Source organism: Euprymna scolopes, chromosome 43 (genome assembly GCF_053919585.1).
Source record: "Euprymna scolopes isolate OS-2025 chromosome 43, ASM5391958v1, whole genome shotgun sequence".
Lineage (NCBI taxonomy): Eukaryota > Metazoa > Mollusca > Cephalopoda > Sepiida > Sepiolidae > Euprymna > Euprymna scolopes.
Window position 1 is genome coordinate 46,160,800 of NC_136524.1, and position 16,124 is coordinate 46,176,923.

Sequence of the window (16,124 nt, forward strand, 5' to 3'; positions counted from 1 at the left end):
ATAGATTCGAAAAAGTTGTCAAAAAAACAAATATATAACAAATAAATGTTATCAAAGGCAAGATAAGTTACTTTTCTACCTAACTGGATATATTTTTTGTGTTTTTATTCAGTGTAACATGTTTATTCAGCTCGAAAAACATGCAGTGTTTACCGATGTATTGGAAAATTCAAAATGGCAGCCGACTCTCTCTCGGAGAGGGTACGTTTGGGAAAAGGTATTATAAATAATAAACTAGACAAAATACTGTTAGAAATTCGCTCACTATATGTTACCGTGACATAAGTTGACATGTATTCGGTTGTTTTCTAACAGTATTTTGTCTAGTTTATTATTTATAATACCTTTTCCCAAACGTACCCTCTCCGAGAGAGAGTCGGCTGCCATTTTGAATTTTCCAATACATCGGTAAACACTGTATGTTTTTCGAGCTGAATAAACATGTTACACTGAATAAAAACACAAAAAATATATCCAGTTAGGTAGAAAAGTAACTTATCTTGCCTTTGATAACATTTATTTGTTCTATATTTGTTTTTTGACAACTTTTTCGAATCTATGTGTACAGTAATACAAACCCACAGTGCCTTACCATCCACAAACGAACACTTTATTTCAGTAACATTATCATTGCACACACAGTAACTGTATATGCATGACTTAAACGAGGATTGCACTCTGGTCTCTCACCCATTAGCAAACATATCTACTTATGCTAGATGAACCGGGTATTTAAATAATAAATAATTATTATCGCCTCTACATTAGCTCTACAGAAAATCGTTTTCATCCAACTTATTTCTTTAAACTTGTGTCATACAATCCACAAACAACCACTTTGTTTCTATAGCTTCTCATAGAACACACGGTAACTGTACATGCATGAAGCAACAGTTTATTTTTCACTTATAATGCCCAAACACCAAATAATCAAATAAATGGTTTGATTTTCTATCGAAACATAATAAAAAATGTTTTCTTAGTTGTGTATTTTTACCTTTTCACATCAAACAAGGCATATCGCCAATTGGAACATAAGAGGCTACTATTTGGGATTGTGTCTAACAGAATATTGTGGGGAGTTGAGCACCAAGATGTCTGTTTTACATTACATTTAAACTTCTGCATGTTAGTACAGTCAGAGAAGCAGGAAACGGAGAAGGAATTCCCAAATCTAGCAGTCCAAATGAAGAAATTATTAGAATAGCAGGCTTTTCGGCATCTAGGAACCTCAACATTGAAGGAGTGGGATATTGTTGTTTGTCATACGGGGGGCGTGCAATAAGTAATGCCCCTGACCCACTTCCAGTTGTCTGATCTAGCTGAAATTTTGCATGTGCAATGATTTATATCTCTACGGGTTATGTGGCAAATTACAGCTCTGAACTAATTGTAGTTTCTGTTTTACACGAGTTTGAACTGAGTCAGGTGTGAAATGGAGCCTGTTGAATGTCGAGCAGTGAAGCTGCCATTTTGGAAGATCAGCGCATTACTATTCGCCAAATAGCCCAAGATGTCAAGATTAGTACAGGGTCTGTGGAAACTATCATTCATGACCATTTGCATATGCATAAGGTGTCTGCCAGATGGATTCCCAGGTTGCTCACACCATTCCAGAAACGAGAACGCATCGAGTGCTCGAGGATGAATTTGTGCCAAAAAGATGAGTCAAAGTTTTTCGAAAGACTGATTACAAAGGATGGAACCTGAGTCCATCACTATGATCCAGAAACCAAAGCCCAGTCAATGCAGTGGAAGCACTTGGACTCACCACCTCCAAAGAAGACAAGGGTGCAGCCCTCTGCTGGCAAGGTCATGCTCACAGTCTTCTGGGACCAGGATGGAGTAGTGATGACAGATTTCCTGGCAAAGGGTACCGCAATTACAGGAGCCTATTATACTTCACCTTTGAGGAAATTAAGGGAAGCTATCAAAATCAAGAGGCGGGTCAAGATCAGCAAAGGTACCCTCCACCTGCAGGACAACGCTCCAGTCCACAACTTGCATGTCGCCAGATCAGAAGCACGGGCGTGTGGTTATGAAATCCTTCCCCATCCTCCCTACTCTCCTGACCTTGCACCCTCTGACTTTCACCTCTTCCCAGCCATGGGGTTGTTTTAGAAAGGAAAGCGTTTCCCAGATGATGCAGCCTTGATTTCTGAAGTCACGTCGTGGTTGGAGGACCAACCTGGGGTGTTCTACAGAAACGGTCTCCAGAGCTGCATCAAACGATGGGAGAAATGCATAACTCTAGGTAGTTCCTATGTAGAGAAAGACTAATAACTGTGCCAAGTTTCATTGCTCTACTGCTATGGGAAGTGGGTCAGGGGCATTACTTATTGCACGCTCCTCGTACTAGTCGGGGGTATGTACATCGAGTTGCCATAAAAAGTGAGATGACTAATTATGTTTCTTTTCTTTTTTCTTTTTTTTTTTTTTTTCTGCAGCTGAGTTCCAAGTTTCCTTTCGATGTGACAAATGTTATCAAGATGTCTGCTGAACAGGAAAAGAACAAATTGACATTTTTGCCAGAGTTGACCGAGGAATGCAAGTTGCTTATAAGATCGATATTGAATTATAATCTGAAGAGTCGTTATCGGATGAAAGACATCGTTCAAAGTGCATGGTATAAAAAAGAAATTTAATGTAAACAAAAATAATAACCGTCTCATTTAGATTTGGGATGTTGTGAAATCCCATCATCATCATCATCTTCATCGTCATCATCGTCGTCGTCGTCGTCATCATCATCATCATCGTAATTAGGAATATCATCATCATCATTGTAATTAGGAATATCATCATCATCATCATCATTGTAATTAGGAATATCCTCATCATCATCATCATGATCATCATCATGATCATCAATAAAACTATCAGTTGTGATATAACCTAAAATTCACTAACCCCATTTATGGGAGAATGTCAAATCAAAATATTGAAAATAACGACATGAATAAGGCTAGAACATCTTGTGATCGTCTCACGTCAGGTAGGTGTCCCACTGGTCAGCAGGGTGAGTCCTGTCGTCATCATACAACTGTTCGAAATTCTGAGGATGTGGCTGGATATAGGGGGAGTGAGAATTGCCAGAGAGGGTCCTAAGACGCGAAGGGAGTTGGAACAGGAAATGTAAAAAAAACCATGGACGGATGGGGGAAAAAAAAAAGTACTGTGGGAATGCTTAGTAAGAAGTGGAAGCACCAAATCTGGTGGATATATCCGAAAAGTGAGGGAAGAGTGGGAATCGAGAGGAGGAGGAGCTAGAAGTGTCGCGAGTTTGGTATCCCAGTAAAACAAATTAAAAATAACAACCTACTTTCAGTGATTGATAGAGAAGAGATTGAACGGACGGTTAGGAATGAAATGAATAGCGAAAGTAAAATTGATGAAACTAGTTCTGATGAAAGCACTGACAGTGGGCAGTGCAAAAGGGAAATGATGGGAGGCAGGCAACTGAGGAGGAATGGAATGCTATGGTTAGGGGAAGTGATGAAAAGGAATTTGAAGGATTTAAGGAAGACAAGATCAATGACTCTGAGACAATGGAGCCAGTGAAAGGAGCAGATCTACAGAGAAGTAGTGATGAAGTTTGAGCTTTGACTTTTGTAGAAAAATAATTTTGTAGAAAAATAAGTACTCCAGAAGTTAAGAAAGTTTTGTTTTTTTGAGACGAGATCATAGATATTCCAAGTATGAAGAGTAGTGATAGGCGGAAGGTGAAAAGCGAGGTAAAAATAATTCAAAGAGTAATTCACAACATCATAAGAAAGAACATATCGATTACGGAACTTAACAGGCTTCTGTATACAGCGTCATATGTTGTTGCAAATCGTCTTGGCATAATACAGAAGAAAAAGAGGGAAATGAAGGGAAGAAGGCCACACTTGCAGAGGCGGTTTGAGGAAAGTATTAAACGGTGGCAGAAAGACATTGGTAGAATCGAAGAAATTAGAAAAGGAGTTAAACTAGGACAGAAAGTCAAGAACGAGCTTGAAAGGAAGTATAGATTGCTGGAAAAGGAAGGCGATGACAGTTCTAACAATGTTGAAAGAGAAGATCCACACTGGTGGTATGAAAATTAGAAACTTTGTTAGAAAAAGTGTTGTGTTTCGGTAGATTGGCTTGTTAAGGGAAGGACAACAATGATTTGAAAGGATCCTGCAAAGGGAACAGCTGCCAACAATTACAGACCGATTACATGTCTACCACTAATGTGGAAGCTGTTAACTGGAATTTTTACAGAAAAAGTTTATGGACATCTTGTGAGTAATGGTGTTCTCCCCGATGAACAGAAAGGATGCCGGAAAGGCTCAAGGGATACCAAGGAGCAACTACTGATTGATAAGGCAGTAATGCTGAATGCAAAGAGGAAGAAGATGAATTTGAGTGTAGCATGGATCGATTACAGAAAGGCTTACGACATGGTTCCCAATTTATGCCGATAATGAGGTTGCTGGGAAATGTAATAGGGCTTTTGGAAACAAGTATGTCTCAATGGAAAATGGTGCTGACAGCAAACAGAGAGGTGCTAGGGCAGGTTGGCATTAAACATGGAATATTCCAAGGAGATTCGTTATATTCACTTCTTTTTGTAATGATAATGATGCCACTGAGCATCCTCCTGAAGAGAGAAAAACTGGGGTATAACTTTGGATCTGGTGACAGACGCCTCAACCATCTACTGTTTATGGATGATTTGAAAATATTCGGTAGAAATGAAAAGGAAATGGAGAGTCTGGTAGAACTTGTAGAGACATACTCGGAAGAAATTGGGATGGAGTTTGGGATTAGTAAATGTGTGGTGCTGGTGATGAAAAGAGGAGTAAAGGTTCATTCGAATGGAATAGTACTGCCAAATAGAGAAATCCTGAAAGAAATAGAAGAGAAATCCTGAAAGAAATAGAAGATATAAGTATTTGTGAGTGTTGGAGGGTGTAGGCATCATGAACAGAGAAATGAAGAAGAAAGTCAGGAAGAAGTATCTTAGAAGAGTGAAACTAATTGCAAAGTTGAAACTGTATGGAGGAAACCTAATGAAAGCAGTGAATGCGTGGGTAGTCAGTGTTTTGAGATACAGTGCGGGAATTTTAGAATGGTCTGACAAGGAGTTGCATGCCATCATGGATATCAAAACAAGAAAAGTTTTAGCAATGTGTGGTATATTTCACATTCGAAGTAGTGTAGCAAGGCTGTATCAAAAGAGGAAAGATGGTGGGAGAGGATTGAAAAGTGTAGAAGATTGTGTTAGAACCGAGGAGATGTCGTTGAAGGAGCATGTGGTTAGAAGTGAGGAGTGGATGCTTAAGATTGTGGCCAATGAAGTGGAGGTATGTGAGACCAAGGCTGATTATGTGAAACGTATGGATAGAGAAAGGGCAGAGGAACTGGCTAGGAAGAAAATGCATGGAAGGTTCTTCCAGGATATAGCAGAAGTGGCTGATGAAAGATCATGGCAATGGCTTAGAGCTGGGTATCTCGCTAAGAGTACTGAAGCTTTTGTTTGTGCAACACAAGAGCAGGCATTAGGAACACGATTGTTCAAAAAAGTGGTTCTAGGAGAAGAAGTTGCTGCAGAATGCCGGATTTGTAGTAAGATCTCAGAGTCAGTTGCACACCTTGCAGTGGATTGTCCCAAAGAGAGTACCGCAAAAGACATGATTGCATGGGAATCTGGATATATTGGGAGGTGTGTAAGAAGGTTAGGGTGAAACGTGCTGGAAATGGTTTGAGGAGGTGCCTGATGAAGTGAGAACTAGTGAGGATTGCAAGGTAGAGGTATGGTGGGACAAAAGTGTCATAATGACTAAGCAATTAGAACATAATCATCTGGATTTGGTCGTCATTGACAAAGTTTAAAAAAACTGGCAGATTGTAGACTTCTCAGTACCCTGGGACAAGAATGTGAGAGAGAAGGATTAAATTAAATGTGATTTTTGGAATATGACATCTCCATTGGGTAAGGAGTATGTACATCATAAAGACTTTTCTGTATTTTATTTAATTTTAATTGCTGTCATAAGTGCCAATCTGAAGAAGCACCAGATTTAGTTTGCAATTCTGTATATTTTTCAAAATTCGAACAGACGCACCTGAAGCAGATTGGAGATTATGTCAGCCAAAATATTTGGAAAATAACATCCGAGATAAGAATAGCAATCTGAATAATAATTATTTTAAACTTTAATAATCAAATAAAGAGTTTAGTGTTAATTGTTATTGTTTTGTACTTTGAAATTAAATTCAACGTGGCTGTAAGCGGGGAGGAGACATATTTTTTTGTTTTCCGGGATGAGTACAAACGATCCAGGTTGACAGTTTTATAATCGGATATCTTTATTAATGAACGAAAAATGGTTTTAGAAAAATAATAATAAATGTACATATTTATTTTGGTTGAAAACATCAACATTTTTTTTTTGTTTTGTTTTTAAGTGGATAGTTTGATCCGATAATGCCAATATGGTCTCACATTCTTGCTCACTTCCCTGAATGTGCCAGGCCAACCTCTCAGAATAATGCCTCGCAGTTCACATAGTGTGGAATCTTGATTTGTTGTTTGGCATAACTGAGCTAGTTTTGGGTTGAAAATTGAACAAAATCCACTTGTAGATCCAAGTCAATGATTTCTTTAGCTTTCTTATTGTGTTATCTTAAGAATTCACCTACTAATGCCAGATTTTTTTTGTTTTTTTACATAGGCATCACCACTTATCAAGGCTCAGAGGCCATTCAAGGATAAGGGTTAAAGAGTGTACAGTAGTCAATCGATAGTAATAGAAATTCGGTAAAATTTGTTAACTTAAGTGAAACGGCTCCTCAAGAACTTGTTTACGTAGGACTTGAAGAAAACCATATTGTAATCAGCTGGAAAGCAGGAAAATGGAAGACAATTCCACAAACGTACCGTTCTAAGAAAAAAGCTTTTATCATGGAATGAAGGCATGAAATCTGACTATTGAGGATGTGTGTTACATAGAGAGAAATGGATCCCGTTAGGTAGAAATGTAACTTATCTTGCCTTTGGTAACATTTAGTTGTTACATATTTGTTCTTTGACAACTTTTTCGAATCTATGTGTATAATAAAACATACCGTCATAGCTGACAGAACTAAAGTATGCTATCCTCATGGATTAAATAAAGGATCCATTTCTCTCTATGTAACACACATCCTCAATAGTCAAATTTCATGCCTATACATTATCGTACAACTGTGACACCAGATGGTACCCCATTTGACCCCCTCTCCCCAATATTGTGGGTCATGCTCTTCTTTGTCTTATGTCGTTGTTTCTTACGCATAGATGCTTGTCGAGAATGTTCACAAGTACAGTAGAACCCAAGTATATGGTGGCCCTAGGATACAGTTTTTTCAGGTTACGATGTGGAAAATAAAATTTTTTTCCGGACCCTGGTTATGGTATTTGTCCCACCTTACAGTGTTATACGATTATATACTGTACTGTATTTTGTTACTAAGTTTTAATGCCGTATCCTACTGTATATTCATTGCACTTGGAGAATATATGTGTGTGTGTGACACCATTGTGGGAAACTACCCTCTAAGCGTTAATCTCCATATTATAGTTTTCCTGTCAAGGTAAGGTTTGTCAGGTATTGACAAATTCATTTTCTCATAGCTACAATTAGTCTTCTTTGCGCCAAGATAAAAGTGTAGTATCTGTTCTTCAGATGCTACACTTCAATTTCTTGCTCTGTCAGTGGAGGAGAAATCCTTCCTGACTGAGACAATTTAAATTTTTGTTCCTTTTCGCCACATTAAAAACGACGCTGGTGTTCAAATCTGCATTGTAAATAGGTACAGTCAGTCTTCCACTGTGCTTCACTCATCCTGTCAACTGACGGTCATACAAAAAAAAAAAAAAAAAAGAAAAAGAAAAGAAAAAGAAAAACCTTACCGCTCCCAAATTTAACTAAGATATGTTGATCTATATTGTTCAGTCATTTTGCATTTTAATAACTGGTACACCTTAACCAAACACCCTCACCCCAATTTTTTTTGTTTGGTTTCATGTACCTTTGTTCTATAAAAAAAAAACAAAAAAAACTATTTCCTCTTTTCTTGTCATATTTCTTTTCTGCTTTCTCTTTCTCACTTGGAGAAGGGAACACATATTATAGGATCACACAAGTAATGAAAACAAAAGAAAAGCACTGATAAAGATTTTTTTTTTATTAATTTTTTAACAACTGATAAACAAAAAAAAAAAAATTTAAAAAAAGAAAATCACTTTTTAAAAAGCTTTTGTATATGAATAATCTTGGATTTTATATAATAAAATTAAAAGATAAATTTCTCTCCTGTTGTGTCAATCTGACTAAAACTTGAACCTCCACTGCCTCCACAACTTCCCGGAGGTCCACGTTCATTTGGGTCAAAATCCCGTTTACGCTTATTGGCTGTCGATAAAACTTTAACTGCATTTTCCTCTTCCTGAAAAATATAAACAAATTTAACATTGGTTTTATATGTGTATATGCTTATACATATTTAATATATAAAACTAGCAGGGGTGGGGAAGGATATTTATATATAATATAATAAATCTATAATATACAGCTGAACGTGTGTGTGTGTGTGTCTGGTCATGAATAGGCTCCTATATGGTTGACTATTATAGAAAACTGATCACATATAATGATAGAAGATGTATCGAGACACAGGAATGGGTATGCTTGATCTGGCATAATGATGATTCATTAAAATTGTTGGGTCTGCGTACGTGCCTGGTCCACAAAGTATGGAAATAAAAAATTAAAAAAAAAAGTTTACAAGTCATATATATGTCACAAAGTTTAACAAGGTGTTTTTTAATATAGATCCACAGAATATTGTGATAAGTGTTTCAGTGTGAACAGGTATGGTATAATAAATTATGAGGTTTATCTATTTCATTTTTACTTTCATCATATTTTGCTTTGGTTTTGATACCCCCAAATTCGAGGCTATCTCTTTACATAACCTATCATACTTTCATAAATCAGAGTCCATTTTCTGTAGGCTGTTTTTGAACCCAGTCAACGACAGGTACTTTTGCTAGTATAATACTTGTACTTGAAACGACATTCACCCTGGAGGAGTTGAGTCGGCTTCATGAAGATGCACATCTCGTACTGCTGCGGCCCAAGCCCGGCGATCGGAGGCAAGATCCCGAGTGAGCAATAGCCAGTCACGTCTCCAACGAGACAGGCCATAGATGAGCGGGCCCGAAATAAGCTCAGCGTCGGCTTTGATAGTCCCGAGCCACGTTCTTAGCTGGCCACCGACACGTTTTTTTCCAGCCGGGTAGAGGACGTGGGGAGATAGCCTCGTGGATAAAGACCCCCGCATCACAGCGAGAGGCATGGCCGAACAATCGAAGGCGTCGGGCCCGCAGTAGGTCAGTAATTGCCTGGAGATTGCAGCGGCGCCGGACTTCTTTGTTGGCGACGAAATCCAAGGGACGGACATGGAGAATGTGGCGGAGATTGTAGTGGTCGAAAACTTCTATGCGTCGCAGATCCGCTTTCCGTATGGGCCAGGTCTCACATCCATACAAAAGTATTGAGTGGACGAGGGCCTGGTAGATTCGTATTTTTGTCCTCAGACGTATTTCAGGCCGTGACCATAATCGCCTTTGGAGTCGACAAAAGGCAGCTCGTGCCGCATTAATGCGCGCTTCAATCTCATTCATGCCTTGACCGGTACCAATGAACGTGCAGCCGAGGTATTTGAAGCTATCCGTCTCCTCGAGGGTTTCCCCGTTGAGGAGAATATAATACAATATTATACACACTAGCGGGGGGGGGGGACTTTACCTGGTTGTAAAATAGGCTTAAATATATTTTAACTTGTCCAGATTTTGTATATATTATTATAGAGTCGTGATTTCAAAAGTATTTAGGTGCCTTCAGTTAGAATCGAAACCGAAAGCAAAACTAGCATTCAAAGCTGATGACGTTACGTCTGTACCAACGTGACACGCATATGAACCGATTAAAAACAAAGATGAATGTACAAAATGTCAAATGATTTTTTTTCTTCAATTTTGACCCCTTTTTACCGTTTAAAAACTATTTTAACAAACTAATGATCTATAAAAAAAATCCAATCATTTGGGGCTCCTTGTTTTGCTCTGTGACTTTTAGTTTCAGTAAAGATAGAGTTTGAAAATATAGAGACAGACATAGTACCTTTTATAGATTAGATTAAGTATTTGATGTACTTTGCTTGAAGCAGTCTGTGTAATATATATATATATATATATATATATAGTGATGGTTGTGTAGTTCCAACGAGAGAAAAAAATGTATATTTAAAAGAGTGTAGCCATCAACAATTGTGGGTTTTTCAGCCTTTTATCGTATTTTTATTTTAAAACATTTTTATAACGCGTTTCAAGCTTTGGTTCGCTTTCTTCAGATATTTTTGTGAAAAGGTTTTGTTTTTTTAAAAAAAAAAAAACATTTAGTATCAGCAGATGTAAAAATAACAGTTCAAACTCCCATTAAAAAAAAAAAAAAAAAAAAAAAAAAAAAACTTTTCACAAAAATATCTGAAGAAAACGAACCAAAGCTTGAAACGTTATAAAAATATTTTAAAATATATTCATATTATAAGCTCTATTTCCTATTTGGTTTTATCGAGTTTTTACATCTGGTTGAGATAATTTTATAAATATTAATTCTTTGATATTTATAATATACTTTAATTTTACCATCTTGGATCATTTTGGTAAATTTAATTGTAATTTTTATTTTATATATATATATATATATATATATATATATATAAATAAAAAAAAAAACAAATTTCAAGTTTACAAACTGATTAATTTTGTAAACTTAAAGCAAGTATAAATACAAATATCTTTAAGACAATCCTCACCAAATGAAAAAGCTCAATATTCGAGATAGAGCATCGATATAAGAAAATCAAGGGTATGAATTCCGTTATAGAAACATTGATTTACTTTGAATAAAATAAAATACGCATCAAGTATGCTTGAAAGCCAAATCACAACGTAATATTAGGAAAAATATTTTACTTGTTTGAAATTTATAACAAATATATTTCGGAGGTATACTCCATCCTCAGTATGTTTTTTTCTTTCTTTTTTCTCATGTTGTAAAGTCGGTGAAAGAAAAGTCTGTAAAGATTTGCGCGTTATCTCTCAGCGGTTGTATTTTGAACTGCTGGAACTGTGCATTGGCAAGGCGAGATCAACATTAATGAAATTAAAAATTTTATTTCCTTATTCCATGGAGTTTTAAAGAGAGGCTCCATGGGATAAGAAAATTAAAAAATTTTCAATTTTTATTCCATGTCAAATAAATGTTGTAAATTCTAATTTACAAAGTTTAAATTGATTTTATATATATATATATATATATATATATATATATATATATATATATAAAAAGGTTATGAGGGTTTTTGAAGCATGAAAAATGATGTTACTTTTTGTATTTAATATTTTTATTGTTGTTTATATATATATAGGGTGTCCCAAAAGAAGCTGATGTGATCAAATATAAGATGGAACAACAAAAACAAATCAGTGAAAAAATAATTTTAGAGCATCTAGAATCATCAGAGGTCATTACACCACCGAGGAGCGGATATTTATCATAGTGTGGTACTTTTAGTCAAATTCAAATTTCAAATCCGTCAGCTTCTTTTGGGACACCCTGCACACACATACAAGTTCTTGTCCAAAATTCCACCTACATTAATAAAACAAAACTAGAGAATAATCTGTATGATGTATCTACTTGTGACAAAACAAATAGCATATTTTTAAAATTATGTAAATTGATAGAGTTGTTTTATTTTAAAATAAAATCAAATTTTATGAGTATCCGAGGAGTAACTGTCTCACCTGTCATTTAAACAAAAAACAAGTATAAAATCAAACGTAGATAACTCAAGAATTCATACTAGATTCATGTTGTAATGCCTACGAATTTCCATTAACCACTTAATGATTTTTCTTTATTAAAAAAAAAAAAAAAAAAAAAAAAAAAACGACTTGATTAATTTATGTGATTTTTGGTATATGATATTTTCATTTTGTCACGGGTACGTACATCATAGAGATTTTTTTTTTTTTTTTTAATATGATGCAAGGCCTAACCTATTAAATCTACTGGTGCAGTGGTGTAATACACCTTTTCAGCCATATCAAATGGCTTGCTTCTTACAACCGTTTCTTGGGTCTCCTTTAGGATTTTAGTCACCGTCCTATGACTCAGACCTAATGCCAATAACCAAACTTTCATTGTGACCAATGAATCTTTTACCCCCACATGAAAGTGAACAGCTTGCCATCCAGTATCTTTGCAGTCATTAACCAGGCCTGCGTCCTTTTGTAAGAGTGCAGCATCAAAATTGTTTTCATAAGTTCTACGATGTTCCTCTCTCAGCACACAATCAACGCATCAGGTTTCTTTGTTGTTGGAATTGCAAACAGCATTTGACATCCTGACATTTTTTTTTTTTTTCACACTCATACTAAAAGTATCAACCGATATGTTTTAATTTTATTTTTTATTTTAATTTGTTAAATTCTGTTAAAATTAGATGCTTTTTATCCTGGTTTTCATTAAATCAGTTGATGGCATTACCCCATTGATTTAAGTGGAGTTTACATTTGCTTTTGATAACTTTTTTTTTTTTTTTTTTTTTTTTACAAAAGAGTCACTTCTTATCAAGGTCCGGAAACCACTCAAGGATAAGGGTTAATGAGTGTACAGTAGTCAATGGGAAAATGTAGTAATTGTTAGTAGTGGAAATTTTATGAATTTGATTACTTAAGAGAGCGGCTCATCAAAAACTTGTTCATGTTGAACTTGAAGACAACCATATTGTAGTTTGTTGGAAAGCAGAACAGAGTTCCACAGACGTGCAGTTCTAAGAAAGAAGCTTTGTTCATGGAATTTATGTTTAAGTTTAGGCACTATTCTACCATATATGGTAAAAAGTAGGTAGAAATAATTATATATCTTCAGAATGTGAGCGAATATATAATTATTTCCATAGCCAGACAACTTTTGCTCAGTCGGTAGAGTGCTCGCCTAGCATGCAAGAGGCTCGGGTTTCAAATCTCAAGTTCGGATGTGTCTAATGAGCCCAAATGAGGGTGAAACTCGAGTCTTGGACTTCCGGTTTGTTGGCTTTCTTGGCTCTTGTGAGCTGCGACGTTGTCTGGCTGTGAAAATATATATATCTCTGGCTTAGGTACTGTACGCATTTTTTTTGCTTTTCCCTTGATAAAGAGATTTACTGTAGAACCCTGGAACACATTTTTTTTTTACAGGTTACTATGTGGAATACAATATTTTCTGAACCCTGGTTATGGTATTTTCTCCGGCTTACAGTGTTATTTGCTTATATACATGTGTATTATATACTGTACTGTATTTTGTTACTAATTTTTAATGCTGTATCTTGGTGTTCTACTGTATTTTGAAAATTTGGGAAATCCACAACACCTACCATCTTGTGCGACAAATTATGTTGGTAAATAAGTATTTTATAACAGAAAATTATTTAAAAATCATTCAATATTTTCATTATTCTTTTATTTTATTGGCATGTTGTGCTCAATAGTTCCCCTACAAAACTGCATTGATATAGCCTTCAAACACAAATCCTTCCACACTAAACACATTGCTTCAAGCAAACTCTTTAATATGTAGTAATAAAGAGTAGCAATGAATAGCAAGATTGTGTATTTAAAAACAAAGAAGTAGTTTTAAGACTCCTAAAATTCATACTAAAATTGTCTGCAAGGACAGGTGGCACAGTGGATAAAATACTTGGTATTATTCAGTTGCAAGAGTTACACTCTTCTGAAGGTTGAAGGTTCAATCTCCAGTTCAAGTGACACTCAAAATACACTTGTGAATTAAGACTTCTATCCAGTCATGGCTGACAGAATGAGAGCATGTGCATTAAATAAATAGTTCTAGTCGAAATTCTGTGCAGATTCCCCCGAGTTCGACAGAAAGATTACCAGAGTTTGACACAATACACCTGAAGGTCAGAGGTTACATTGACGCTAATAATCAATTCTCATCTCCAAAATTCAGAAACGTAACTTTATTTGTGTGTTTCAAGGATTGTTTTACTAATTGTATAAATGGTAAAAATCTGTTAGTGTGTATGTGTGTGTTTGTATGTATGCATGTATGTCCCGCTAAAATTTTTGAAATCCAAAATGGATAAGAATGATTCTGGTATAAAAAAACAGGGACTGATGCATAATATGTAAAATTTGGAACAAAATATTCTTTTTTCTACTCTAACAACCGCAGAATCTGATGTAAAATTGTCTCTTTTGTAACGATTTCAGCATCTGCGCGTGCATGAATTGCCATCGCTTACCTTAAATTTGCAGCATCATGCTATGGCTGTCAGTGTGGCCTAATGGGTTAGGACGTTAACAGAGAAATTATTAGCTTTCGTATATTTTTTTAAAACATTTTGGTAATCTTTTGCACTTAAGGTTAAAAGATTTTTTAAAAAGAAAAGTATTTATATATATATATATATATATATATATATATATATATATGCACATACACACACACACACACACTTGATTTAGTTGAAAAAAAAAAAAAAAAAAAAAAAAATTAGAGGGAACCTTTTTTTTTATTTATCGGCAGTTCATTTAGCCGATTTAAAGATCAGATTACTATTAAATGCATAAATATTACTCATGTAAATCACAAATATTTTTTGGGGTTTATCTAGTATTTCTTTAAAATTTCTTAAATACATCACTTTAAACAAGATCATTTCATGGTTCTTACCCCATTGCAATGCTTAAATACCGCCCTATGCTGCAGTTGAACAGACCAAACCTGCGATGATATACAATCACATTAAAACTCTCTGCAAAATCACACTGGTGTTTTCTCAGAGATGTACCAGCAATCTTCATTTGCATTGTGTTCTGCAATCCTGAACGTGCGGCCTCAGAATTGTGAATGAACATATATCACTGTCATATTTTCGGAATTCTGTATTGTCTAACGATCGTGATGTTAATAAGTTTTAAGTTTTATTCTATCTTAATGGGCGCAGTATCTGATAGGAGGTCGCGTAAAATTGTCTCTAAATTATTTCAGGCTCTGTGAATGCGTTTCACATCTCAAATACTTAACTACATAAATTTGCCAAGTCATGGTATGACTGATGCCCTGGCCCAATGGATTAGGACATTGAGAAATATTTGTTTTTGCGTTTATGTTCACCTTATGGCGGACGTTTCATATTTTTTTTTAGTTTTAAAGTATTTTTGAAAACGTTAATTCCTCTAATTATTTGTTTTATTTATTTGAATCAAAACAAATAATTAGGGGGAACTTTTTTATCGGCGGTTAATTAAATTAAAGCAAAAATCATTTTCCTTATTTCAATCGGTGGAGAAATTTAGCTGAGGGTTGATTTAAAGATCAGATTATTATTAAATGCATGAATATTATTTTATAAATCACAATTTTTTTTTTAAATTGCAACCCCTTAGAACTTTGTTTTCTCCCTTGCATGTCCCTATTCCATTAACCTTAAATCAAGTTCCAACCTGAAAAAAATCTTTAACCCTACAACTAACCTTAAGTTCAAATGGCATCCACTTTAAAATAAAAAACTTTCATAACTATCAATAACCCTTAGTCTGAGTGGCAAGCCCCCCATCATACAAACTATCTTAAAATTACACAATCATCTAAGAAAAAAAAATAAATAAATAAATGAATAGACTCTTCACCCCAAGAAAACGCATATGATTTTTCTCATAGAAAAATAAAAATAAAACACTAGAATGGTCTGGAAATGGTGGATTAGTTTACATTAAATTTATATGTAAAACTAACCCTCCCACAAAAAAAAAAAAAAAAAAAAATCACATGTTTGGGGGCGATTTAGCAGAAGGTGTTAATCTACAATAATACCAAAGAAACATTGCAATAGATTCATTTTTTTTTTTTTCAATAGATCTGAGTTTCTTGTACATAAAATGCATTACAATTCAACTCTGAGTTCTCTAACTTCTTTTTAATGTATACACAAATATTTATGGCATTGCAACATATGTGCACTTATGGCAG

General features: G+C 35.2%; 2 protein-coding genes across 4 annotated transcripts in view; one reads left to right on the forward strand and one right to left on the reverse strand.

The window, feature by feature from the left end:
• The window catches only part of LOC145268316 (testis-specific serine/threonine-protein kinase 1-like), a 47,599-nt gene that overhangs the window by 22,415 nt on the left and 9,060 nt on the right, over positions 1-16,124 (forward strand). Inside the window, exon 4 of the mRNA XM_080123780.1 lies at positions 2,448-2,626. Within this exon, the coding sequence (XP_079979906.1) occupies positions 2,448-2,626 (179 nt within the window). The remainder of the gene's footprint in view (positions 1-2,447; positions 2,627-16,124) is intronic.
• The window catches only part of LOC145268315 (ubiquitin carboxyl-terminal hydrolase 38-like), a 77,084-nt gene continuing 69,139 nt past the window's right edge, over positions 8,180-16,124 (reverse strand). For all 3 annotated transcript variants that reach the window (XM_080123777.1, XM_080123779.1, XM_080123778.1), the window contains exon 8: positions 8,180-8,460. In XM_080123777.1, the coding sequence (XP_079979903.1) occupies positions 8,308-8,460 (153 nt within the window). In that variant the 3' untranslated portion in view covers positions 8,180-8,307. The remainder of the gene's footprint in view (positions 8,461-16,124) is intronic.